The 27,670-nt window shown below is 45.4% G+C and overlaps 1 protein-coding gene across 8 annotated transcripts in view; it reads right to left on the reverse strand.

Moving 5' to 3' along the window:
- Nucleotides 1-27,670, reverse strand: part of SUSD1 (sushi domain containing 1) — a 669,144-nt gene that overhangs the window by 369,849 nt on the left and 271,625 nt on the right. For all 8 annotated transcript variants that reach the window (XR_010175769.1, XM_063914696.1, XM_063914695.1 and 5 more), the window contains exon 15: nt 15,053-15,239. Coding sequence is in view for 7 of the 8 variants with exons in the window: in XM_063914696.1 (XP_063770766.1) it covers nt 15,053-15,239 (187 nt within the window). In the remaining variant the exon portion in view is untranslated. The remainder of the gene's footprint in view (nt 1-15,052; nt 15,240-27,670) is intronic.

Here is a 27,670-nt window from a genome sequence, read left to right on the forward strand (position 1 = left end):
TTTAAGGAAGCTTGTAAGCTTTATTTTTGTTTAAGGCCTAAGTCCTCTGGTACTGAGTCTCAGCGGGTTGGGATTGTTATGTCATTGCTCCAGGGTGATCCACAGACCTGGGCGTTTGGGTTAAGAACGGAAGATCCTGCTTTGTTATCAGTAGACGCCTTTTTTAAATCGTTAGGCCTGTTGTATGATGACCCTGATAGAGAGGCGTCAGCTGAGAGTCACCTGCGTGCTCTTAAACAAGGTAAAAATCCAGCAGAGCTGTATTGTACCGAATTCCGCCGTTGGTCGAACGACTGTGGCTGGAATGACCCGGCCCTGCGCAGTCAGTTTCGCCTCGGTTTGTCAGAACTTATTAAAGACAGTGTCCTTCAGTACCCCGCTCCTGAGACTCTCGACAAACTCATGGAGCTTGCAATTAAAATAGATCGTCGTCTCCGAGAGCGGAGGGCTGAAAGAGGAACAACTTTTAGTCCTAGTGTTTATACCTCTCCTGAGGACGTCGAGGAGCCCATGCAGATGGGTCTCTCCCGGCTGTCCCCAGAGGAAAGAACCAGAAGATTAAGTTATTTTCTCTGTTTGTACTGTGGTGGTAAGGGACATATTGCTCGCAACTGCCCGAACAAGTCGGGAAACGTTCTGACCAAGTGAATTGTGAGGGGGTTCACTTGGGTCTGCAGCTTATCTCCTCAAATGACTCTCTATTAGTTCCTGTTAAAATTTCCTTTGGCACCCTCGGTTCATTGGTGTCGGCCTTCGTCGACAGTGGAGCTGCAGGAAATTTTATGGACTTAGCTTGGGCTAAGGCCTAAGGCATTCCACAGATTCCGTTGGATAGACGTATCACCATGCACGGGTTAGATGGGGGTCCGCTTTCCAATGGGATAATTACTCACCGCACACCTCCAGTATTACTTACAGTAGGGGCCTTACATTCAGAAGATATTGAATTCTACCTTACACATTGTCCGGCAGTCCCTGTAGTTTTGGGTCACCCTTGGCTTGCCTTTCATAATCCCACCATTGATTGGCGGTCTGGGGAGATTTCCCAATGGGGTCCTTTTTGTGTTAAGGAATGTATTTCTCATCCAGTCCGGGTTGCGGCAGTCGTCCCAGAACTTATTCCTGTGGAATATCAGGATTTTGCCATTGTGTTCTCCAAAGGCAATGCGGACATTCTGCCTCCCCATCGGTCCTATGACTGTGCAATCGAGTTAGTACCAGGTGCCACTTTGCCTAAGGGGAGATTATATGCCCTGTCCGGGCCAGAAACCACGGCCATGAATAATTACATCCAGGAAAGCCTTAAGAAAGGCTTTATTAGGCCTTCAAAATCTCCGTTGAGTGCAGGGTTTTTCTTTGTTGAGAAAAAAGATGGGTCGCTTAGACCATGCATTGACTTTAGGGCTCTGAATAAAATCTCTGTGAAGAACACCTATCCGTTGCCATTGATTTCAGTGCTTTTTGATCAGTTACGCTCCGCCGTGATCTTTTCAAAAATCGATCTGAGGGAAGCTTACAACCTCATCCGAATAAAATCTGGGGATGAGTGGAAGACGGCTTTCAGCACTCAGTCGGGTCACTATGAATACCTGGTGATGCCGTTTGGCCTGTCAAATGCTCCGGCGGTTTTTCAAGACCTCATCAACGATGTTCTCCGTGACTTCCTTGGGAAGTTCGTGGTCATTTATTTAGATGACATTTTGATATACTCTGAGTCTATAGAACAACATGTTACCCAGGTGCGTCTGGTTCTTCAAAAACTACGAGAGAATCATTTATATGCTAAGCTTGAGAAGTGTGATTTTCACATCACAGAAGTGTCTTTTTTGGGGCTAAGTTATTTCTCCCCAGGGATTTTGCATGGAACCGAAAAAACTCCAGGCCATTCTTAATTGGGCGCAACCCACTAATTTAAAAGCAATTCAGCGCTTTTTAGGGTTTGCAAATTATTATAGGCGGTTCATTCATACTTTTTCTGACCTGGTCGCTCCCATAGTAGCTTTGACTAAAAAAGGAGTGGATCCTTCCAATTGGTCGCCTGAAGCTGAGTCTGCCTTCCGGGCCTTGAAGCAGGCCTTTGTCTCGGCTCCTGTCCTCAGACATCCTAATCCGGAGCTTCCCTTTATTGTGGAGGTTGATGCCTCAGAGGTTGGAGTGGGGGCTATCCTTTCTCAGGAAGATCCGGAGTCTCAGGAACTACATCCTTGTGCCTTCATGTCCAGGAAATTCTCCTCCGCAGAATCCAACTATGACGTTGGTAATCGGGAATTACTGGCAGTAAAATGGGCTTTCGAGGAGTGGAGGCATTGGCTGGAGGGAGCTAGGCATACTATTACTGTATTTACTGACCATAAGAACCTGCAATATATTGAGTCAGCTAAATGGCTTAATGCTCGGCAGGCACGTTGGGCATTGTTCTTTACTCGTTTCAGGTTTATTATCACCTTCAGGCCTGGTTCCAAGAATACAAAAGCTGATGCCCTGTCACGTTGCTTTCTTCCGGTTCACAATAGCAATCCTGTTACTACCCCCATAATTCCATCTTCAGTCATCCGGGCAGGCCTCACACAGGATTTACTCAGTTAAACCAGCTTCAACACCAAGCTCCTAGGCTTACTCCTGCTGGTCGTCTTTTTGTCCCTGAATTTTTGAGAGGCACTGTTTTAACTGAGTTTCATGACAACAAAGTCTCGGGGCATCCAGGTATCACTAAGACTTTGGAGTTAGTCTCTCGCTCAGTGTGGTGGCCTAGTCTTTCTAAAGACGTTAAGGAATTCGTCCATTCCTGTCAGGTTTGTGCACAGCATAAGGTCCCTCGTTCGTTGCCTATCGAGCAACTCATGCCTTTAGCCGTTCCTCTCAGGCCATGGTCTCATATTTCCATGGATTTCGTGGTGGACCTTCCCCTTTCAGCCGGATTTCGAGTCATTTGGGTGGTGGTGGACCGTTTTAGTAAAATGGCTCATTTCATTGCTCTTCCCCGATTACCCTCTGCTCAAGGGTTGGAGTTTTGTTCCTCCGCCATGTGTTCAGGCTCCATGGTTTGCCCACTGATATTGTCTCTGATCGGGGTCCGCAATTCATCGCACGATTCTGGAAACGTTTTTGTGCCTCATTGAAGATGAGACTGTCTTTAACATCTGGTTACCATCCACAGTCTAACGGGCAAACCGAACGAGTCAACCAGTCATTGAAACAATACTTACGCTTGTATTCGGCCAAACTCCAGAATGATTGGTCCGAGTTTCTTCCTTTGGCCGAATTTGCTTATAATAACTCTTGTCATTCCTCCACCAAGGAGTCCCCATTCTTTTCAGTCTTTGGTTTTCATCCTAGAGCCAACTCTTTTTTCCATCATTCTCCAGTTTCCTCGTTGACCTTAACCTCCCACCTCAGAGCAATTTGGAGAAAAGTGCACCTTGCCCTCAGAAAAGCTGCCTTCCGAGAAAATACATTTTCCGATAGGCTCCGACGTCCTTGCACTTTTAAGGTGGGAGATAAGGTATGGTTGTCAACTCGCAACATTAAGCTCCGACAACCCTCGGCTAGACTGGGACCCAAATTTATTGGACCGTTTCTTATCATTAAGAAGGTCAACCCAGTTGCTTTTCGGCTACGCTTGCCAAGATCTCTCAGAATTGGAAATACTTTCCACTGTTCCCTGTTGAAACAATATGTTTCTTCCAGGAGATTTCCTCGGAAGACCTCCCAGGGTAGATCTCCAGTGGATGTTCAGGGGCAACAGGAGTTCTTGGTTAAGAAGATTTTAGATTCTAAAGTTTCCCGGGGCCGGCTTTATTTTTTGGTTCACTGGAAGGGCTATGGTCCGGAGGAAAGGTCTTGGGTCCTGGATGGGGATCTACATGCCCCTAGACTCAAGAGATTATTTTTTCAGGAATTTCCTCGGAAACCTGGCTTTAGGGGTTCTTTAACCCCTCCTCAAGGGGGGGGTACTGTTAGGCGCAGCGGTCCGTAGCCGGCCGCTGCACCTTCTCCCCTTTCTGCACGGCGCCTGGCAACGCTAGGGACGCCGTGCGCGCTGAGCCGCCGGGTCCCTAGCAACGCTAGGACGCCATGCGCGATGAGCCGCCGGGTCCCTAGCAACGCCAGGACGCGTGCGTGCCGAGCCGCCGGGTCCATAGCAACGGGGATGCCACAGGCGGACCGCGTTCCCCGTTGCTGGTGTTTAATTAGTATGTACTCACACATGTTCTCTGGTCGTGCAGCAAGGCAGCTGCACGACATTTTGGATAATCAGGCTCTAGACTCTGATTGGAGGGTTCTCTGTTTTAAGCCTCCCCAGTGCCTCACACAGACGCCGGTGATAGCTTCCTGCATGCTGCTCATGTTTGGTGAACGTCTGTTCCTGGTCTGCTGTGCCCGGTCTTTCCAGTTCTCTGTGTTCCTGAGTCTTGGAGTAGCCGTCTTATCCTAAGGAGTTCTTCTGGTCCTCATTTACCTGTGGCAGTCAATAGAGGATCTTGCTTGGTTTCGTGAGTGGCGGCCCTGCCGCGAGTTGCGGCCTAAGCCGCTTTATATTGTTTTCTGGTATTGGAGCATTTGCGGAGGTATCCACTTCCACAGTCCTCTCCGGTACTCGGCAGTGCCGTGTAGGAGAGTGGACAAGTGGAGTATTTTGTTGTTCTTTTCCCTGGCGGAAATCCGCGCATTCTTTAGTTTCAGCTTTGTTAGTAGCCCCTGGCCTTGTTGTTTAGTTAGAGGGCCCCTTGTTATCACCCTGTCTCGGTTCACTCTTTGTCTCTCGTTAAGACCTGAGGGGGCATCGGAGTTGGGCAGACGTAATCCGCCCTTCAAATACGGCTGCCATGGGCCCAAGCAACCATAGTCTCGCAAGAGTGTACTGACAGCACGGGCGAGACAACGGAGATAGGGCGCCAGGGGCTATTCCCTTTCCATTCCCCTTTTCCCAGCATTACGTTCTGGTATTCAGGTCCTACCGTATAAGATCACCCCTGACCTGAGTATCAGAATCATAACAACTTGATGACAGTGCCGTGCTGGATTGGTCTGTTTCCAATTCAAACCGTCTAGGTTTCCTCTGAAACCTCTGTTTTTTTTGGTTTCCTGACCCTTTATTATGGACCCTGTTATACACCTGATTTAAATCATAGTCTCTGTTAACTGTCCCTCGTTTAGTTTTTTGAAGTTAATCAGATCTAGCTGATATTTACTAATCTGAGCCGATAGTTTCTCCAGCCAGTCAGGCGGTGACTCCGTTTGTATCTTAGTAAGGTGAAGATTTTCAAATGTAACAATTTTTTCGTTAGTTATCTCCAGCTCCCTTCTTGATTCAGCGATCACTAATAAGATGAGATCAAAGGAACACCGATTCAGTACTGGAGCCCACTTTCTGCAGAACTCGGGATTGTACTGACCAATTGTCGGTGTGTTCCTAATTCTAAAACCTCTTGGGATACGTTTGTCCCTAAAATAGTCGGATAAAGTTACCCCGTGAAGCAGGAAATCCACTTCACGTTTTTTAAGTTTGGTAAGCTATGCAGTCAGATGTTCCACTGACTCCTCGCTTATGGCTGTAATGAGATCAGGGGCAAATAATATAGCTTCTGCTTCAGTGTCTGTATGTCTGAGAGTTTCCCCTTCTGGTAAAATAGGCGTGAAGAATCCAGGTATCTCAGTATGTTCAGACATGACCAATCACCACATATATTATGTACAGTGCAACTCCTCCCTCCTATGTATCGAGTAAATAGCAGGTGCCATGACAAGTGATACTGCATACCGTTTCTTATCCAGCTGGCTGTGATTCCCCGTACGGGACAGTGCGGTTAACGTCACAGCCGGGCGCCGGCAGAGAGCGGGCAGGACTTTGATTGGTGTTTGGTGAATCTCATTTATGTATTTATATACGTTGGCTGTACTGGTATTTGTTGTGTCTTGATAAAGGGGAGCAGTCCCCGAAACGTCGACTGTAACCAGTGGTGATGTCGTCTTTCATTTAACCCTGAGTGCCACCGATACTTTTTGTATATATATATATATATATATATATATATATATATATATATATATATATATATATATATATAGAGAGAGAGAAATAGAGACCTAGGCGCTACAGTACAGACGTGCGGTGGAAACCGTAAGAAGGAAAACACTCGTTTAGCTCTTTTAAGAGTAGCAGCTCGTAATACAAGATTAGTGTATGGTAAACACATAGAAAACAATAGGTAGTGGAGAATACAAGCGCTAATGAGTGTGATGAAAATTGTAACGGAAATGCTCAGGTAGGTTGAAAGGTTATTAATATGGCCTTGGAAACTTATCTGGTAAATCAAAACTTCAAGCCGGTGTTCATCATTTTAGGAATAACATGTAAAAGAAGAAACAGCAAACATAGTGTGTATCGTTCACAAGTTAAAATAGAGCTTTTCGCTGTATAGGGCGCAAGTTTTAGGGAACTAGGCTATTCCCAATAAAATTATAATCTGTAGCTTCACAACATAAAATACAGATTTTAATGAACAATACAGACACGGCTAGACAACACACGTACAAGATTTAAAATCATAAAAGCTTATCTGTCCATTCTAAATATAGGGAAATCAGCAGCCAATTGTCCCAAGGACACAGGATAGCCAGAGTTTATGCGTACAGGATAAAAAAGGTTCAAGTGCTGATCCCCTTGAAGAAGTCCACACTCTGAAGGACGAAACGCGTTGGGACTGTTTGCTGCTGAAACTCCCCTTGATGGACAGATAAGCACTTGAACCTTTTTTATCCTGTACGCATAAACTCTGGCTATCCTGTGTCCTTGGGACAATTGGCTGCTGATTTCCCTATATTTAGAATGGACAGATAAGCTTTTATGATTTTAAATCTTGTACGTGTGTTGTCTAGCCGTGTCTGTATTGTTCATTAAAATCTGTATTTTATGTTGTGAAGCTACAGATTATAATTTTATTGGGAATAGCCTAGTTCCCTAAAACTTGCGCCCTATACAGCGAAAAGCTCTATTTTAACTTGTGAACGATACACACTATGTTTGCTGTTTCTTCTTTTACATGTTATTCCTAAAATGATGAACACCGGCTTGAAGTTTTGATTTACCAGATAAGTTTCCAAGGCCATATTAATAACCTTTCAACCTACCTGAGCATTTCCGTTATAATTTTCATCACACTCATTAGCGCTTGTATTCTCCACTACCTATATATATATATATATATATATATATATATATTATGCATTTTGTTTGGAGTAACCAGATGCATACAAACATAGCGGACATTGCACTCCATCACAAAGGCAGTAGACTATAAACAACAATCAATCAGGAGTGAGGTTCAACAGTAGTTCAATATGATACATGTACACATGGGGTTGGTATCTATATACCGGCGCCCGTCATCCCGGCGGTCAGAATCCCGACTGCGGGATGCCAGGTGCCGAAATGCCGGCAGCAGGGAGACCATAAAAGAGCCCCTTGCGGGCTCACTGCGCTCGCCACGTTGTGGGCATGGTGGCGCAAGTTATATATAGTATTCTGCCTCCAGGGGTGTCGTGGAGCGCCAGGATCCCGACAGCCGGGATATTGAATGCATCACGTACACATGGCATAACTTGTATATCTCTATAAAAAAGCATGGCAACAAATAAAGAGCTAAAAACAAAGGGAAAGACAAAACAGAAAGTGGGAAAGGCAGGAGTGGGGATTTGTTGGAAGAGGAATAAGAGGGGGATCAGCCGACTGAGAGTAAAATAAGAAAAAAGTGAAAAAATTGTAGACAGAATTCAACAGATCGTTAAGTATAGGAAAGAAGAAATGATTGAGACTAAAGACCAGGCACAGAGACAGAGGCGTCACCGGGTGTGGTGACACTCGGAGCGCACTCTGTACTATTACTCCCCCCCCCCCCCCGCTCAGGCCGTCGGCGCCCAAAAAGGGGCGTGTGCTAATTTAAAAGGGGCATGGCCTCACAGGTCTTTTCTCCTTTGCTCTGGGGGCATGTCCGGCTTCCCCGAAGATGTTGGCTGTCCACGGAGACTGGACTGTGTGTGTGCAGGCTCTTATCTGTGACAGGAGCCAAGTGCTGCAGGAGATTATCTCTCTGCAGCACTCGCCTCCTGTCACTGCAGAAGAGCTGGCACTTTGGTGTCACCCCTTCCGGGACACACACCCGAGTGCAGGCCGCACCCCCCGCACACGCCTTCTGACGCCACTGAGCTCAGATTACGTGTCTAGCGGGACTGTGGAAATGTAAGTTTTAGAATCATCCGAGGACTAGGAAATCTTCTATTGACATACTGTAAACTAATCAATTTTGCGGAACCAATCCTTGCGTGTAGGAGGACTGTAAGATTTCCAAAGCACCAAGATGACAGAGCGGGATGTATTACCCAGGTGGCGGAGCAGAGATTTTTGCATTAGTGCACTGGCATCAGGGAGTGGTTAAGTAACCAAAATGCTGGGAGACTGTGATAACATCATCCCAGACTTTTGACAAGCAAGGATAATCACACCAGACATGATATAGAGAACCTGGAGCAGAAGAACATCCTGAACAGGAACCAGAGACAGAGGGAAACATGGCATGAAGAAGAGAAGGGTGTCTGTACCATTGCATTAAAATCTTACTGTATATTGCGTCTCTTTTACAATAATACACAGACAGCTAGAGTAAGCTTTAAGAAAAATAGTCTTCTGTTCCCGGTCAGAAAAGGAGAGGCCCAGGTCTTTTTACCAAGCCCTAGCATAGGTTGGATTGGCGGTAATTTAGTTAACTAATAGTAACTAGTAACGAGCAGAAACTGTATTGGAGGAAGCTTGGGGAGAGATGCAGGGCTTCTCAAAGGAGGTAAGATTCCTTTTGACAAGAGCTTCACTGTCCGCTGTATTCAGAAAATGGCGAACTTGCAGAAACGTCCAAAAATTGGAATGTGGGATATACCATTTCTCTTGAATCTCAAAATGTAATTCCTGCAGCAGTCACCAGCTGACCAACTCTAAAGAAACCCGTAGAGGTCCAACTAGGAAAGTGAGAAGGATTATTGCCCAGAGGAAACCCAGGGTTAGCCGAGAAAGAGGTGAAGGGGCCAAAGACCGAAAAAAATAAAAGAAAGACATCTGAAGCCCTTCCAAAGGGAGAGCTTGGGGGGTATTGTTGGATGGGGTGGAGAGAAATTGGGAAGAGAGGGCAACCACAGTACTACAGTATTTCAGGGTGTTTATTCATGAAGTGGCCCTGATTTATGTCCCTGTGTCTAATCCATTCAATGATTATGTTAAGAAATATGGCATCATAATATGCTTTAATGCCCGGCAATGGAAGACAACCCATCTGCATCGGGCGTGATTTTATTCACGTCTACTTCTTGCTCTTTTCCAGGATTAGCTAGTGTGCCTGAACAGGAGGAACCAAGACTCAGGAACAGCTATCAGCAAGGCCTAAAGGACATATAGCAGTTTGAGGAGCATATTAATTTTAACATATTGATTTTGCCTAGCCAAGAGAGCTGCTTCAGGTGCCAACGGTTGTAATCTGAGCGAATCAAGAACAAAGGGGGTGGGGGGGTGGGGGGTAAAGTTGGCGTGGAATAATTGTGACAGATTCCTGGTTAATTTTATGTAATATGTGAGAGCTGCCAAGTAAATGGAAATGTGTGTTGGAGACCTCATATTGTAGAATGAGGAGAACTATTAAGGGCCCTAGCCTTTGAAAAATGTATGTTAAAATTAGACAATTTTCCAAATTTCAAATCTTAGTATTAAGGGGGTTATTTAGAGTTGGTCGCAGAGTTTGCTAATTTGATCGCTAAAATCAAATGCTGGGGTCGCACCAGTACAGGCACCAATTCAATTGCGATCGCATCGCAAAAAACTCAAATAGTGGTTGACCCCTGCATGTAGGCAGTGGCACTGCCACCGTATTTCCAATAGCATGACATGCTGGCAACGTCATCGGTCGGCCCCGAAATAGGCTGCGACACACCTGCGTTTCCTGCGACACTCCCCCCCAATGCCACATTGCCACCCCCAGACACCCATCACCTGTCACTCATGATGCAATCGCATCCTTGCGGGATGCAATAATGTAATGATTTATTGCACACTGCAGCCACTGCGCATGCACAGACGTCCGATAAGCGTCCATTTGTGCGATCACAGCGGCTGTGATCAGGGCTGAATAAGGCCCTAAGTGTGGTAGGGAGATGGTTGCTAATAAATCATCAGCAAATAATGCTACAGATGTGCCCTCTTACATCTTTGCTCTATGTGCTATTAACCGCGTTACATATAAAGCATGAGTGACGTGTGCCTTGGTAGCTCCAGGCGTCTTTTTTTTTATAGATGTTTTCAGCGGAAAAGCGTCTTAGACACTGTGTGTGTGACTGCGACTGTATTTGCATAGAAAAGGCTATGGCATTTTGGATGCAGTTAGAGCCACAATTACACACAGAATATAGGCATGCTACATATTATTTCACTGCTGAAAAAAATCGCAATAAAAGAAGTTCTACACTACAGAGTCCCGCCACTTCATGGCGCAAGTTGAAGGGCTGTTTAGAGTGACTGCAGCAAGAATTCAAGAGGACACATCTGTAGCTTGTGTTCCACTCCACCAATGTGGACACTAGAGATGAGCAGATTAGTTCTAATGGCTTCTATACATAATACATTAATCAATGGAGATAGTGGACAGCTCTGTCAAGTGGGTGGTCTTCAGGTTGCCGGCGGATGGGCTCCCAGCGACCACCATACCGGCACCAGAATCCCGACCACTGGCATACCGACATCTTTTCTCCCTCTTGGGGGTCCACGGCCCCCCTGGAGGGAGAACAGATAGCATGGCGCCCGCCGGCAAACCATACTACACCCCTGCCAAGTACCATTATTAATAGAGAAGGGATCTGACAGAGTACCATTTATGCACCTTAGACCATGGGGTTGCATATAGTGCCAGGATTCTTTAAAGGGAGTGAGGGCCCAACTCCACATACCTGAGAACAGTCCTCATAAACATACAATTTACCCTTTCAAATGCTTCCTCAGTGTCGGTGGACAGGAAGATGGTGAGTACATGGACCTGAGAGGCCCAGTGAATTAAACTGAGGACCTTGGTGGTGTTATTATGGGCTTCTCTAACTCTAAAGAAACCCATATGATCATTATGTATCAGTTGTGGGAGGAGAGGGTTGAGCCTGTTGGCCATGATTTTGGAATATAGTTTAAGGTCAACTTTAAGGAGCAATATGGGTCCGTACCTTGGTCATAGGAAAGGGTCCTTGCCTAGTTTAGGGATAATAGAGATGTGGGTTTCCAAAAATTGGCTGGAGAAATGTTTGCCTGTAGAGATAGCGGTGAAAGCACGTAGAAGCATAGGAGTCAATTTATCTTTAAAGGTTTTATAATAAGATATAGTAAGATCTTCTGGTCTGGTACTTGAGGGGGAGGAGGAAATACCCAAATTGACCTCTTGTAGTGTAAAGGGGAGTTCTAGAGAGCATCTGTCAGAGGCGGAAAGGGTTGGGAAGGATACTAGTAAAAGATTATCTAGTATTACTTGGGAGGAGAAAGGGGATAGCAGCCGAGGCGAGGTTCCCACGAGGTTGTAAAGGGTGGAATGATATTGTTTAAAGCAGGAAGCAATTTTAGAGGGCTGTGAATGTGATGTACCTGAGTCATCTTTGATAGTGTGTAAAAAAGGACGGGTGTGGTTTATAGGGTCAACCACACTTAGGTTGACAGTCACTAGGGTGACCACTATTGGTCAACAGTGACTACATCAACACCTAAAATAGGTCGACACAAGCATTAGGTCGATATGAGCAAGAACGAGTGACTGGGAACCCCAATTAGTGCACCGTGCCCCTCGCATGGCTAGCTTGTCTCGCCATGCTTCGGGCAAGGGGGGTCATTCTGAGTTGATCGTAGCTGTGCTGAATTTAGCACAGCTACGATCATTCACACTGACATGCGGGGGGACGCCCAGCACAGGACTAGTCCACCCCACATGTCAGTGCCGCCCCCCCCCCCCCCCGCAAAAGTGCAAAGGCATCGCACAGCGATGATGCCTTTGCACTTCAAGAGTAGCTCCCGGCCAGTGCTGCTTTAGCGTGCTGGCTGGGAGCTACTCATCGCTCCCCGGCCTGCAGCGGCTGCGTGTGACGTCACGCAGCCGCTGCGGCCCGCCCCCCGTTCGGTCTGGCCGCGCCTGCGTTGGTAGGACTGCTCCCCCTCCCGCCCAGCGATCGCCTCTGCCTGTCAATCAGGCAGAGGCGATCGCAGCCCTGCTACGGCCTTCGGCCGTCAGGCATGCGCAGTAGTGACACGTTCGCTCGGCAGCGACAAACAGCAGCGAGCGAATGGGTCAGAATGACCCCCAAGGTGCCTCACTCCGCTACCACTGCGCTCAGCACAGGTTACTGTTCCCAAACGTAGTCCACGTGGATCGTAAAGTATGACAAAAGGTCAAGAAATGCAAAATGTGTAAAAAAAACACATGTCGACCTAGTGACCAAGTCGACCGAGAAACCATGTCAACATAATGCATGTCGACCAATAGTGGTCAACCTAATGACTGTTGACCTAAGTGTGGTCGACCTAGAGACCGGATACCAAAAGCACATGCCCGCTATGCACGTAAAGCCTGAGCAAGGACCTTCCCATTTTTTTCCCCACAGTTGGTAAAAACTATTTTGTCAGATAGTAGTTTTAAGTGCTGTACACTCCTCTGTCAATTCAAGATAAACATCACTGGACAGGGAGGCCTTGTGGGAAATCTCAAACAGTCTAATTCTCTGAAGCAATGCTGAAATCTGCACCAACTTCTGCTTTTAGCAAAAGAGCCTAATTGATTGAATATGCCATGGAGGCACATTTATGAGCTTCCTAGAGGGTAAGCTGGGAAACATCAGGGGTATCGTTATGGGCAAGGTAGTCAGCAAGAGTCGATTCAATCTCAGCCTTGCACTATGCATCTTGCAGAGGAGACTCATTAAGATGTCAAACCAACCTGATTTGTCATGTAAATGTTGCTGCTTTGATTAAAACTTACGAGTTTGGTAGGGACTCTCGGAGCCCTGGCCATCTTGCACTGCATTACATCCAGCTAAAGGTGTGAGACAAAAGGATAGGGAGGAATAGCCTCATACAGTGGGGCCTCAGGGGTCCATGGTGCCCAGTAGAGCCAGAAGCAGGTAGGATGAAATGGCGGCCACTCCCCCAGCCCCCAGCTACACTGCTTATCAGTATACTGGATCCTGAAGTGAGTGGGAATGGGCCCCAGCAGGTAGGCAGTAGCCAGAGGCTGACAGGGTCCACTTGGAGAGAGTGGAGTGCAGCCAGTCTGTCTGTATGCTCCCACGACTGGAAGCGCAGGAGACCTCCGTTGGAGAAGCACTAGGCCACTACCAAGTTGGAGATGTCAGCAGAAAAGAAGCTGGGAGGTCAGCAGCAGGGTGGGAGCAGTCTAGTATGCTGCAGGTCAGTGGCTGGAGAAGATGTCCCCAGGTCACTGCCCAAATCGAGCCCAAGGCCGCCGACAAGGGAGTAGGCTGCAACCTGCAGGGACAGAGGGGGTGCATTCCGGCTCCGCGGACTAAAACCCTGAAGCAGGAAAACAATGGGCAGGTGGAGAAGGTGTGCAGCGGTCTGATGTGGGCAGCAGAATAAATATGGCTTATAATGTAAGAATTAAATATATTTTATAATGATATGAGATTCTTTTTCTGTTTTGTTTTTCAATTTAGACTACGAGAGTTTGAGAAAGAAAAAATATATTACTTTCTATTTGGGTTGTAACAGGTCAAGAAGAAAATATTTAATTTTATACTTAATAAAGTAGTAAACAAAGGTTTTGAGTGGCTATTTCATTGAAGTTTGTCAGTTATTTTTTATTTGTAGTCTGCTGATATAATGTGCAGTAGACTTATGGACTTCCGTCCATTACACTGGACCACAGACACTTGTGGCGGTTAGAAGTTTATCAATTATTACAGTCTTAACAGTCAAGGGGTTTCAGAAGAAACCAGTGCATTTCAACATAAGGCTGGTAACCTCTTTGAGGTGGACCCTGTTTTTTTGCACCCATTCCTTTATTTCATAGAGGCATCAGTGAGTAATTTAGACAATTGGGCATGCTGTCCATTTTTCAAATGATTAGTTTTTTATCACAAAGAGGGAGACTGGCCCACAGGGGAACAAGGGAAATCCCCAGTTGGCCCCCCTGTCTTAGCTGAACTGAGAATTATTTTATGAGAAAAAAATGTTTAAAAAAAAAAGTATTGGTAATAATGTTGTATTTGCACTTATAGGCACATCAAGGTGCACTATAGGATAGCCACAGCATTTTGTTGTGCACATTGTGTGCACTTTGTAAATGAGGCTCCATCATGTTCTCTGTCCTAAAAACCTTTTAAGAACTGGAATAGTGTTTTTTTTTTATATCTACGTCAGTTTTCACTAAGACATAATTTACGTATGTTTGTTGATGTTATTTATAGCATATTCACAGATGCCGAAAAATGCATTTTGCCCAAGGATTAAGTCATCCTGTCTTTGTATATAGGACGTAATGGGGCTGGTGCAGAGTTGAGTGTATGATTCTGTAGTCTGCGGAAGCAAATGTGCACTGAATGGGTGATGCAGATCGTATGCATTTTAATCACATCTCCATTTGCAACTAAATGTGTGCAACTGGGCTGTGTCTGAGCCTCCTCATGTAGATACAGAAAGGTGTGTTATGTGGCTATGCAGTGTTGGATAGAAGTGTATATACACCTGTTTTCACTCATTTCTTTTGCACCTGTATAGGCTGCTGAAAGTGCACAATAAAGATGAGCATCAAATTAAACACATGGATATCAGTTAAGTGCATCCCAGAAATGCATACAGGGGAATATACACTTTTAATTTCTATGGAGGCAATGCGAGAACAACTATGGCCCACTTACATGTAACTCTCCATCGGCCTTATTTACTAGTCCTTTAGGTTTAGCATTACATTTTCTTTCATAGGAACTAAGACTCAGTAGTTGAAATATGGGTCTGTTTTTGGTTATCGATACTAACCATAAGTTGTCATGTTTAAATTCACATGTGCAGAAAGTTCTGTGGATGACTCTGTAATATTTATCATGTATTCAGCTGCAGAAGGCAACTCTAAACAGAGGACTGGAGTAACCTTGTCTGTACTGAAATTAAACATTATGTTCTCAAGTAATCCATTCAGGGACGAGGTACTTCCGTGAATAAACACCTGTGGAAGAGAAGAAGAAATATATAATTAGCATTTTTCTATAGCTAAATGTAAGATAACTATTATCAATATGCTTCCCAGCGTATTCTATCATTGACCACTAGTTTTATACTTTTGTGTCTCGATGCAATGCACAAACTCCATTAGCAGCTTCACCGAGACCTCTCTCTGCAAAGCACAACCTATTGTTAGAAATAACATCTGCAGATACAATAATCAGTTATCAAATAATCCATAGAGCTTCCCATATTTGGAATTACATTTTAAAGAACATGAGCAACATTAAAACACTCTAAATACCTAGGTCTCACATACAGTAAAGTATATATATCAAGTGTGAATAACTCCTTAGATAGCTACTGTAGGTATAAATAATTATAGTATTTTTAGCTAACATTTAAAAAAAACTAGTAATGAATTAAATATCAAAATCTAGATATAGAGATACTAATGGAGATAGCAAAAAATATATTAATAGTAATTATCCAGCGAAGTACCCCATTTTTCCTGGATGAAGATATATAAACTACACACACACACACACACACACACACACACACACACACACACACACATGCATGTAGTTACATATATTGAATGGCGTTACACCTACTCTCAGGTGATGGATGTTACACGTCACCATGACCATATAAAGACATATAAAGACATATACCATGCTGACTTGTCAGGAAACTCTTGATTTGAGGATGGGCCCGTTCATCTAAATTTGCAGGAGTTAGGGAGGTATTTATTGCGCCACATGCCAAGTTCCTCCTTGGCATGTGGTAAAATGAATTGTGGTTTTCTGCTAAAAACACCCACCAATAACACGGACCAGCCCAATGTAAAATGGTCAATTCGACAGCTTTCTACAGCCACACCTCCTGCATGAATTTGGCCTTGTTCCACCAACACTGACTACAGCCCGTCAAATATGAGTTTACCCCTCATGTCTTTGTTCTCAAAACTAAGCAATTTAGCCCATCATGGTTTGCTTTCTTAAAATTGTAAACAAGAGATGTGGTGGTGTTTGTTTACATTTTATATGTACTTAACATGGAATACTTGCGCCTTACCGGCGGGTGGGATGTCGGCTGTCATTATCACGACAGCGGTATCCCGTCCGTTAGAATGCCGGCAGCAGGGCAAGTGCTGAGAGTCCCCTTGCGGGCTTGGTGGTTCGCTGCACTTGCCATAGGATCTATTCCCAGTCAATGGGTGTCATGGATACCCATGAGTGGAAATAACCATGTTGTGCCTGGATTCCGGCTGTCGGTATTGTCGGCTATTGGTATTGTCAGCTGTCGGGATTTCGGCATCAGAATCCTGAACACCAGGATTCCGACAGCCGGCATTTTAACTGCAACCCCTTAACATTTACTAGTAGTACTGTTATGGGGATGCAGTTCAGGAGACTGACGCTCAGGAGACCGACGCCGGAATCCTGACAGCCGGTGAATTACCAAAGCATGGAATCATGGCCACCGCGAGAGGACTTGCTGCCTCGCAGCCGGGATTCCATCAGACGGGATGCCGCTGTCTGTATCAGTGACGTGCGGTGATGCCTGTCGCTGGAGAGGCACACTTGGGGGTATAAAGGGGAGGAGGGGGGTTATGCACTTGTTGACCCAAACCTCTCCAGCACTCACTGACAGCGGCACCTCCAGCATTCACTTACCCCAATGATCCCTCCGGCACTGACTCCCAGTCTGCGGCTGTAAGTTCCGGGTAAGGAGGAAGAAATTTCAGTGATCCCTGCTGCCCGCGGCTGCAAACTCCATGGGGGAGGGGGGTGGGGGATCAGGCACCAGTACCCGGCGGCTGCAAGTTCCTGCGAGAGGGGGGGTAGAGGGGTCGGGTATCAGTACCCGCTGCTACAAACTCAACTGTGATTGGGTGGGGTGGGGGGGGGATCAGGCACCAGCACCCAGCGGCTGCAAGCTCCCGCGGGAGGGGGTCGGGTATCAGTACCCGCGGCTGCAAACTCCATGGTGATTGAGGTATGGGAGGTTTAGGCACCAGTACCCGGCAGCTGCAAGCTCCAGCAGGAGGGGGGTCGAGTATCAGTACCTGCGGCTCAGCACAGTGATGCTGGGCAGGAAATTAGCTGGTGCTCAGCACTGACAGAGACAGATCAGTGCTGTCCAGTCACGTCTGCCTGACTGACAGGGGCGTGCTTTCATGTGGGCTGAAGGCACGTCCCTGTCAATGAGACAGATGTGCTGGTGCAGCTTCTCATGAGTTTTTGGATGGGCTTTTTCTGCCCGCAGCTTAGCCCCGCCCCCTGTCCATCTCCAGACTTAAACACTTTACCATTGACAGTGGGAGGCAGAGCTCTCGCTGCCTCCCACCCACATTTGGCTCTTTTATTTCACATCAAATAGGATTGGAAAAATATGGAGAAGATATTTAAGACACAGAACATGTGTAAATATCTTCTTTGTATTATATTAAACATTGACAGGTGAGGCAATGCTTCCCCTGCCTCCCCTGACTGCACGTCCCTGGTCTGTATACTGACAGCCGGCATCCCGCCTGCAGATAAATTGTATGTATTCCCTGTTATGACAGCCGGCATCCCGCCTGCAGGTAAATTGTATGTATTCCATGTTATGACAGCCGGCATCCCGCCTGCAGGTAAATTGTATGTATTCCCTGTTATGACAGCCGGCATCCCGCCTGCAGGTAAATTGTATGTATTCCATGTTATGACAGCCGGCATCCCGCCTGCAGGTAAATTGTATATATTCCCTGTTATGACCCTATTCTCTTTTGTGTACACAACAATTCATTACAGTATTTAAGTATTATTTATTATTATTATTAGCCTTTATTTATAAAATGCCACAAATTTCTGCAGCGCCATACAGAGCAAAAATATACTGTAACACAGGGTAAAATGAGTACCAATAAGAACAGATGTGCATATTAACAACTTGATGCATAAAACTGACAAATGATAAACAGAAAATCACACCAAAAACACAACCACACAGTTGGATATGCTGACACTTAGCAAAGTGAGTAGAGTGGCGAAGTGTAATAAATGATGGTAGTGGCGGATATAGCGGGGGGCGATTAGGGCGAATGCCCCACCTACACATACCGGCACCGGGATGGAGGCCGGGTCCCGCCGCGGTGTTGGGAACAGGGTGGGGAGCGGTGCAGCGCGGCGGGGGAAGGGGAGAGAGAGAGCATCCTGACGCGCATACAGGGAGGAGGGGCCGTGGTCAGAACAGAGGCCGGCGCGGACAGGCTACAGTGATGAGGAGACAGAGAAGGGACGGCAGAGGCAGCAGTGTACACAATCACTGTAGCCTGTCCCCGCCGGCCTCTGTTCTGACCACGCCCCCTCCTCCCTGCCTCCGTCCCGACTCCTCATGCTGCTGCGGAGTCGGACTCCAAAATACGAGTAGGTGTCAATGTATGCCATGTCTCCTCCCCTCCAAGCTAAAGTGTGTGTGTGTGTGTGTGTGTGTGTGTGTGTGTGTGTGTGTGTGTGTGTGTGTGTCATATCTTCCACCCCCCCTTCTCCTAGCTAAAGTGTGTGTGCCATGTCTCCCCTCCTAACTAAAGTGTCTGTGTGCCATTTCTCCCCCCTCTTCTCCTAACTAAAGTGTATGATATGTCCCCCCTCCTAGCTAAAGTGTGTGTGTGCCACGTCTCCCTCCCTCCCCCCTGTGTTTTTTTTCCTCGCTGCCCCAGTGTAAGTTAATAAGGGGGTAGGATTCCCCTTGCCCCCAGTGCCTGCATTATTTTAGCTCATTCAGTGTACTGTAATGTGAATTTCGGCTCATTCTGCGTGCTGTAATGTGAATTTTGGCTCATACAGTGTGCTATAATGTGAATTTCGGCTCATTCTGCATGCTATAATGTGAATTTCGGCTCATACAGTATGCTATAATGTCAATTTCAGCTCATTCTGCGTGCTGTAATGTGAATTTCGGCTCATACAGTGTGCTATAATGTGAATTTCGTCTCATTCTGCGTGCTGTAATGTGAATTTCGGCTCATTCTGCGTGCTATAATGTGAATTTCGGCTCATACAGTGTGCTATAATGTGAATTTCGGCTTATTCTGCGTGCTATAATGTGAATTTCGGCTCATTCAGTGTGCTACAATGTGAATTTCGGCTCATTCTGCGTGCTATAATGTGAATTTTGGCTCATTCAGTGTGCTATAATGTGAATTTCGGCTCATTCAGTGTGCTAAAATGTGAATTTTGGCTCATTCAGTGTGCTATAATGTGAATTTCGGCTAATTCAGTGTGCTATAATGTGAATTTCGGATCATTCAGTGTGCTGTAATGTGAATTTCGGCTCATACAGTGTGCTATAATGTGAATTTCGGCTCATTCTGCGTGCTGTAATGTGAATTTCGGCTCATACAGTGTGCTATAATGTGAATTTCAGGTCATTCTGCGTGCTATAATGTGAATTTCGGCTCATACAGTGCGCTATAATGTGAATTTCGGCTCATTCTGCGTGCTGTAATGTGAATTTCGGCTCATACAGTGTGCTATAATGTGAATTTTGGCTCATTCTGCGTGCTGTAATGTGAATTTCGGCTCATACAGTGTGCTATAATGTGAATTTCGGCTCATTCTGCGTGGTATAATGTGAATTTCGGCTCATTCAGTGTGCTACAATGTGAATTTCGGCTCATTCTGCGTGCTATAATGTGAATTTTGGCTCATTCAGTGTGCTATAATGTGAATTTCGGCTCATTCAGTGTGCTACAATGTGCATTTTGGCTTATTCAGTGTGCTATAATGTGAATTTCGGCTCATTCAGTGTGCTACAATGTGAAGTTCAGCTCTTACAGTGTGCTATAATGTGAATTTCGGCTCATTCTGTGTGCTATAGAAACATAGAATTTGTCGGCAGATAAGAACCACTTGGCCCATCTAGTCTGCCCCCTTTTTTTTTACATTATTTTTTATCTCTAACCTTATTTGATCCTTATTTCTTTGTAAGGAGATCCTTATGTCTATCCCATGCATGTTTAAATTGCCCTACTGTCTTAGCCTCTACCACCCCTGATGGAAGGAATGGTGATTCGCCAGTCTGTATCACCAGTGCGCAGGGTTCTCTCCACTAACTGGCAACATTTTATTAGTAATGGCAACAATAGGAAATTTTAGAAGCGAATGGTAAGGGCATTACTAAGTGGGAGGGGCTATGATTAGGGGGAGGAGTCATCATTCTTAAACCGCCCCCCCTAAAAGTTAAGTCTAGATCCACCACTGAATGATGGTGTCCCAAACCGGGTAGCTGATATACTGGACAAGGGGGGTGGGTAGAAAAGTTGGGAGGGAGGGCCTGGTATGGCCCTGCTCGCAAGAGCTTACATTCTAAAAGGAAAAGAGAGACAGTGTGGGTACTGGTAGAAACAAGGGTTAGCAAAGTGAGAAGGAATTGCTACATAATAGGAAGTGTGACTTTCCCATTTACAATTAACACTGTCGCATCACTACACCATCACTGGGTATAGCTATAAACTTTCTTATGCTTTCTATATGCCTTTTTTGAGTTGTTTCCTTTTTAGCATATTGGCGGGTGACCAAGCACTACTATTGAAAACAGACACACATCATTTGTAATAGTATCTTCCAGGTAATAGAGTGCAATTATTCGAAAATAAAAATAACTGAAGAGGTGAGTGAATGAAGAGGGATGTAGTTATGTGACCAGCGGTCAGGAGATCGCCACTCACAATACTGCCACCTACATCCGGCCCCCTCACTATCCCGACGATCGGCATGCCAACCAACACGGACTATTCCCACTCATGGGTGTCCATGACACACAGAGTAGGAATAGAACCTGTGGAGTACGCAGCTTGCCACAGAGCCAGCAGCGCGGCGAGAGTAGCGAGCCCACAAGGGGCTTGTTGTGCTTGCCTCCCTGCCAAAATTCTGCGGCCAGGATCCCGGCGTTGGGATGCTGACCGCTAGGGTCCCATCCGCTGGTAACGCATACCATACCCATTTGAAGGTGTTGGGTAACAATTTTCTGAAAATGCATTTTTTTAATGACAAAAGGTGTTGTGACCTAGGGATCATAGTAAAAATGAATTTTAAATATTGGTAATCTATTTCCTTATATATTTTGTGGTTAAAAGTGTTATGTCCATTTCTTAAAGTCTAATACATTATCTTTAAATATCTCAGCTTGTTTAATCATAATGTAACACTTTCATTCACTTGCCTCGTTAACTGATACTTTATATTATATCCCTATACAAAATAAGATCAGTGATCCATACATCATTGTTTAGAATAAAGACATTCAGCCACACCAAGCCAGTGACAGCCTATTTACAGAATCCATGAAGTTGTGGCATGCATGTGGGACTCACACATATACAGAAGTTGAGCTGTGCGTGGAAACCAGAAACAGGGTCAAATCAGGAGAAATTGTTATATCTTTGTGTTAGAATAAGACACAACATCAACTTGTAAAAAATGTCAATGTACAGTGTTGTCTAATCCCACCCATAATATATGGTCAATTCTGCAGGATTACAGATATGCCTTGTCCTCAGGTCACATAACACATAGGGGTAAATTTACTAAGATTCGTATTTTCCCGTTTCAGGTCAAAGTTCAATCACGAATGACATCGAAAGTGTAAAACTGCAACTTTTTGAATTTGTTACGATGGATTTACTAAGCTGTCGTATTCGGGTTTTTCTTTTCTTCCGATGTCGATGTCATTCGTGTTTTTTTTGTGTTTTTTACGGCAGTGATTAGCAAAACACTGCCGACTTTTTTACAATTAATCTCGGCCGGATCTGTGTGATCCGTGCTGGGGTTCTATTTTTTTTTTTTTTTTAATTAAACACTGTAAAATTAAAAAAAAAAATTGCGTGGGGTCCCCCCTCCTAAGCATAACCAGCCTCGGGCTCTTTGAGCCGATCCTGGTTGCCGAAATATGGGAAAAAAAATGACAGGGGTTCCCCCATATTTAAGCAACCAGCATCGGGCTCTGCGCCTGGTCCTGGTTCCAAAAATACGGGGGACAAAAAGAGTAGGGGTCCCCCGTATTTTTAAAACCAGCACCGGGCTCCACTAGCTGGACAGATAATGCCACAGCCGGGGGTCACTTTTATATAGTGCCCTGCGGCCGTGGCATCAAAAATCCATCTAGTCACCCCTGGCCGGGGTACCCTGGGGGAGTGGGGACCCCTTCAATCAAGGGGTCCCCCCCCAGCCACCCAAGGGCCAGGGGTGAAGCCCGAGGCTGTCCCCCCCCATCCAATGGGCTGCGGATGGGGAGGCTGATAGCCTTTGTTGTAAAAGAAAAGATATTGTTTTTAGTAGCAGTACTACAAGGCCCAGCAAGCCTCCCCCGCATGCTGGTACTTGGAGAACCACAAGTACCAGCATGCGACGGAAAAACGGGCCCGCTGGTACCTGTAGTACTACTACTAAAAAAATACCCAAAAAAAGACAAGACACACACACCGTGAAAGTATAATTTTATTACATACATACACACATACATACATACTTACCTTAAGTTCCCACGCAGGTCGGTCCTCTTCTCCAGTAGAATCCAAGGGGTACCTGTTGAAGAAATTATACTCACGAGATCCAGGGGTCCAGGCTCCTCGGGAAATCCAGGGGTAATCCACGTACTTGAAAAAAATAACAAAACGGTGTCCCGACCACGAACTGAAAGGGGACCCATGTTTGCACATGGGTCACCTTTCCACGAATGCCAGAAACCCACTTTGACTTCTGTCTAAGTGGGTTTCTTCAGCCAATCAGGGAGCGCCACGTTGTAGCACTCTCCTGATCAGCTGTGTGCTCCTGTCCTCACTGACAGGCAGCACACGGCAGTGTTACAATGTAGCGCCTATGCGCTACATTGTAACCAATGATGGGAACTTTCTGCCCTGCGGTTGACCTAAAGTGACGTCACCGCTGAGCAGAAAGTTCCCAGCATTGGTTACAATGTAGCGCATAGGCGCTACATTGTAACACTGCCGTGTGCTGCCTGTCAGTGAGGACAGGAGCACACAGCTGATCAGGAGAGTGCTACAACGTGGCGCTCCCTGATTGGCTGAAGAAACCCACTTAGACAGAAGTCAAAGTGGGTTTCTGGCATTCGTGGAAAGGTGACCCATGTGCAAACATGGGTCCCCTTTCAGTTCGTGGTCGGGACACCGTTTTGTTATTTTTTTCAAGTACGTGGATTACCCCTGGATTTCCCGAGGAGCCTGGACCCCTGGATCTCGTGAGTATAATTTCTTCAACAGGTACCCCTTGGATTCTACTGGAGAAGAGGACCGACCTGCGTGGGAACTTAAGGTAAGTATGTATGTATGTGTGTATGTATGTAATAAAATTATACTTTCACGGTGTGTGTGTCTTGTCTTTTTTTGGGTATTTTTTGTCAAAGTCAGAAAAATATCTCTATGCACACTACCATATTTGCACCTCACACAGGTCCGTGCTGCGCATGCGTACGCTCTCCCGTACGTGCGCATACTCACAGTCGCGGGCACCCGCAGGCGCATGGTATGCGTATTTACGGTAGAGTTTATGTGGTTGTAGCGTGCGACTCAATCGTAACATATTTTCAGTAATAATGTATTTTGTAGATCATGGTCCCTTTGATAGACTCTGAAAGTTTGGTTAATATAGAATGTTTATGAACAGAGGAATCCCTCTTTGTTTGATACGAAGGGTCAGACAGGAGTAATACAGTGGTGTTTAGTATCCATCGGAAGAATATTTAATTAGAAATATTCCGGTGTTGGTTTGAAACAGATCAATCGCTCGTGCGAATAGTTATGGACATAAGAAGTTTATGAACATTTACTTTATTTGCACTTTATTACCCATGCGGCGGGAAACCCAGTTTCCCTCCCACCTGAGCAGTTGGAGATAGTCACAGCCCACCTGTATGAATCAACCTATGACCTTTTGTTATAATGCGAAGCCGAATTCCTATGTCCAATGAACAATGAGATTGTAGGGACCATTGAATTGTATTGTGTGTGGGGCATAAATAGGCAGGCCGACCGTATCCAGTTCTCTCTCTTCAACGGTTCTCATTGCTGATAATCGGGAGCTGGATATCGAGGCGCATGCGATCGTTCCCCTTGTGCGTAAGTTTTCTCCGTAATCATATTGTCTTACTGTGAGCCATCTCTCTCTCTCTATCTCTCTCTCTCTCTCTATCTCTCTAGTATTTTCCCTTTAATTGTATTGTATTGTATTTCCTGTGTAGTTTATCTGGTTAGTTGGTTTATGTTATATTGTAGTGTATGCTTTGTACTGTGATTCTTTTTGCAAGTATAATAGTTATAATACATATAATAGGTTTCGGACCCTAAGCCCAGGTATCTGTGTATTCTTTATAGTGTTAAGTATTCTCTGAGCGTCGGTGACGCTCAAGCAGCTTTGTAGTTAATCAGGTTACACCAGGTTGCACTTACACTCTGCCTCTACACTAAGGTATACTGTGTATCTCATCGTTAAAGGTATAGATATAAAGGTTTAACGTTGTAAGCGTCTGCACCGCTGGTGATCTCCTCGTGGTCCCGAGCGTACGCTACGCTATAGCGAATCATTACGTTAGTCGGCAGCCAATAGCGTGCCTGCCTGTGATCACTGGGCCGTAAGCGAACGTGACGCTTGAGCGTCTCGACTACGACTGAGCGATCGCTACGCAACTTGCGTACCCTTACGGTACTTCTTACGTAGATAGCGTACAGTGTTCTTAGACCTCTTAAAGTGTTTTATATACGATAAATATTCAGCTTTATCAATTGGCGGCTCGCCCGTCCTTCACATATCTGCACTAGGTAGATCAGCAGACATTATCCCTCAGCAAAGGGCGGGAGGTTGTATCCCTCGTAGTGCTGACAGGATAAGCGTCTGCTTCGCTTAAGTAAAGAGTGCTGAAGGAATCCGGGAACCGGAGGTAAGAACAAAACGCTAGTGTCTTTTAAAACTGTTTATTTTTCTGTCTTGCGTACACACGCACGCACACATATATATCTGCATTTCCTTTTCTTTTTCATTTTCGTATATCACTCTCCTGTCTGCCAGTTTTTATAGTTGATAGAAGTGCTAAAAGAGAGTTGCCGTTATTTCATAGTTTAAGAGTAAAGGTAATATAGTTAAAAGATAGACAAACACACAGTTTCGCCTGGGAGATAAGGCGAAGTCAGTGTGTTTGTGTGGTAGATGATCAAGGATCATCTACATTGATAAAAGTATAAATTGTGTTACGGTGGATCTTTGCTTTGCGTATACGTGTCTCTAACAAAGACCTGCGTACGCAATCCAAAGGCCGACGCACGCAGCGTACATTACGCAACGGAGCGTCCGGTTACGCCCACGTAGCTCAAGTCACGATAAGTTGATTTTTTTAACGCAAAGCGATAAATAACGCAAAGCGATAAATAACGCGAGGCGAGAAATAACGCAAGTCTATTTTTGGGTGTCCGAAATTTAGTTAACAGATCCTGCTCCTAATTGGTAACACACCTGATCTGAAGAAAAATTTCTGCGCAGAAATAGAAATAGAAACAAAAGTGTACATGTGATGAGTGAGTGTTTTTACAATTTTTAAAGGTTGAACCACAAGAAAAGTCGAGTACTCGTGAGGTACATGCGTGTAAGTGACGTGCACGGTGGCTAGGGAGGCATCTCTGGTTAAATATACAATTTTGAGCATTAGAGTATAGCAGACCAGGAGGTCATACTGTAACAAGACCAGGAGGTCATACTGTAACAAGACCAGGAGGTCATAACAGACCAGGAGGTCCAGGTACAGCCGACAAGGAAGTCCGCTATACAGTTCACAGGCACAACACCGAAAAGGGTTGGTGCAACACCCATATAGGCCATATAAGCTCTGGCTGAAGGAATTCGCAGTCGTAAGTTTCGATTCCATTGGTCTTTCCGTACATAAACTTAGTTGTTTGTGTACTGAACGACTGGACCGCACGTAAGTGTGTGCAGTAGTTAGTAATCTGACCTAATACCATTAGAGTAAAGGGGTCACAAACGCTATCTGTACACTCTAACGTGATTTGTGTAAATTTTTTATTTTAAGGGAAGTTCGCTGCTCACTCAGGAACTATCCAGCAACCAATAGTTACTGGAAAGAGTAAGTGTTCTTCGGATAACCCTCGCAGGTTCCAGTAAATAGAGGTTCAGGTCGCAGGGGCCCTAGGTCGAGTACGCCAGCACCATATCGGTGTGATCAGGTCGTATTGGTCGGCGTGGGCGAGTGAGTGGGGTACTCGGTAAACCGCCACCGTCAGCCTATTGTTGGCATTTGGTTTTGCGTAAAGGGTTGGCTAAATAAAGCAACTCTTTCGAACTATGGGGGCCACTTGTTCAGGTAGGGGGCGATCAACCTCGGTTCGGGTTGATTCAGTGGTCCGACCAATTGGGTCGGCCAGGTATATAATGTGTGAGAAATATGGAAGTCACACAGAAACGTTATGTGATGAATGGGAGAGAATGACTGTACATGACGGGGAGAAATTCCCAAGAATAGGGAGCTTCAGCTCAGAAGTGTTACAAAATTTAAGGAGGAGGATATGTCTCATAAAATCAACAAAGAGACGAATCCAACATTATGATTATTTACAGTTGTGGCAACAGGAAGGTGAGATACAGAGAGGTTTGGCTCAGGCGGCGGGATCTGGCTCTAACAGAAAACTGATTGCCACGGCCCCGCCGCCACCATACATATCAGGAGAGAAGTTGATTGCGGAGAAAGACGCACTAAGGCGTAACACAAAATCACTTAGTAACTGTGTAAATGTTAATGATAATGTTAACCCATTAACCCATGCAAGTATTAACCCGTGCAAGTTGTACCCTGTTTTGAACTTTCCTCAGGAGTGTGATCAAGAGGACGAATCGGCAACGATTTCAGCGCTCTCTCTAGCAGCCACCATAGCAGAGACCACAGTAGGCACAGCTCCACCCACGAGATTAGTAAAGGCCCCTAGCGGAGGGATAGGTGAGGTCGTATCAACTGGTAAGTACGGCACCATGCATTATGCTGAGACTATTTCACCACAGCCTGTAGAATCTACACAGAATGAGGTTGTTAGAATTACACCTGTTAGAGTAATAGCAGTGCCAAATGGGAAAACAGACGCATCAGGAACCACTCCCATTAGGAACATTGCCATGTACACCCCATTTTCCCGAATGGAATTAAGGACCATAGTGTCTGAATTTCCTGACCCTAGAAAAGACTTAGTTGCCAGTCAAAAATACATCAGAGACTTAGGTAACACTGTAGAGCCCAACAATAAAGACTGGCAGATATTGCTGAGAGCATGTTTACCCTCAAATGTCGACGCAACTCAATTTTTAGCTGATTGCGGACTAGGTCATGATGTACCTCTTACAGATGTGTACAACCAAGATAATGTGAAAAGAATAA

This window comes from Pseudophryne corroboree, chromosome 1 (assembly GCF_028390025.1).
Source record: "Pseudophryne corroboree isolate aPseCor3 chromosome 1, aPseCor3.hap2, whole genome shotgun sequence".
In the NCBI taxonomy this organism is placed as follows: domain Eukaryota; kingdom Metazoa; phylum Chordata; class Amphibia; order Anura; family Myobatrachidae; genus Pseudophryne; species Pseudophryne corroboree.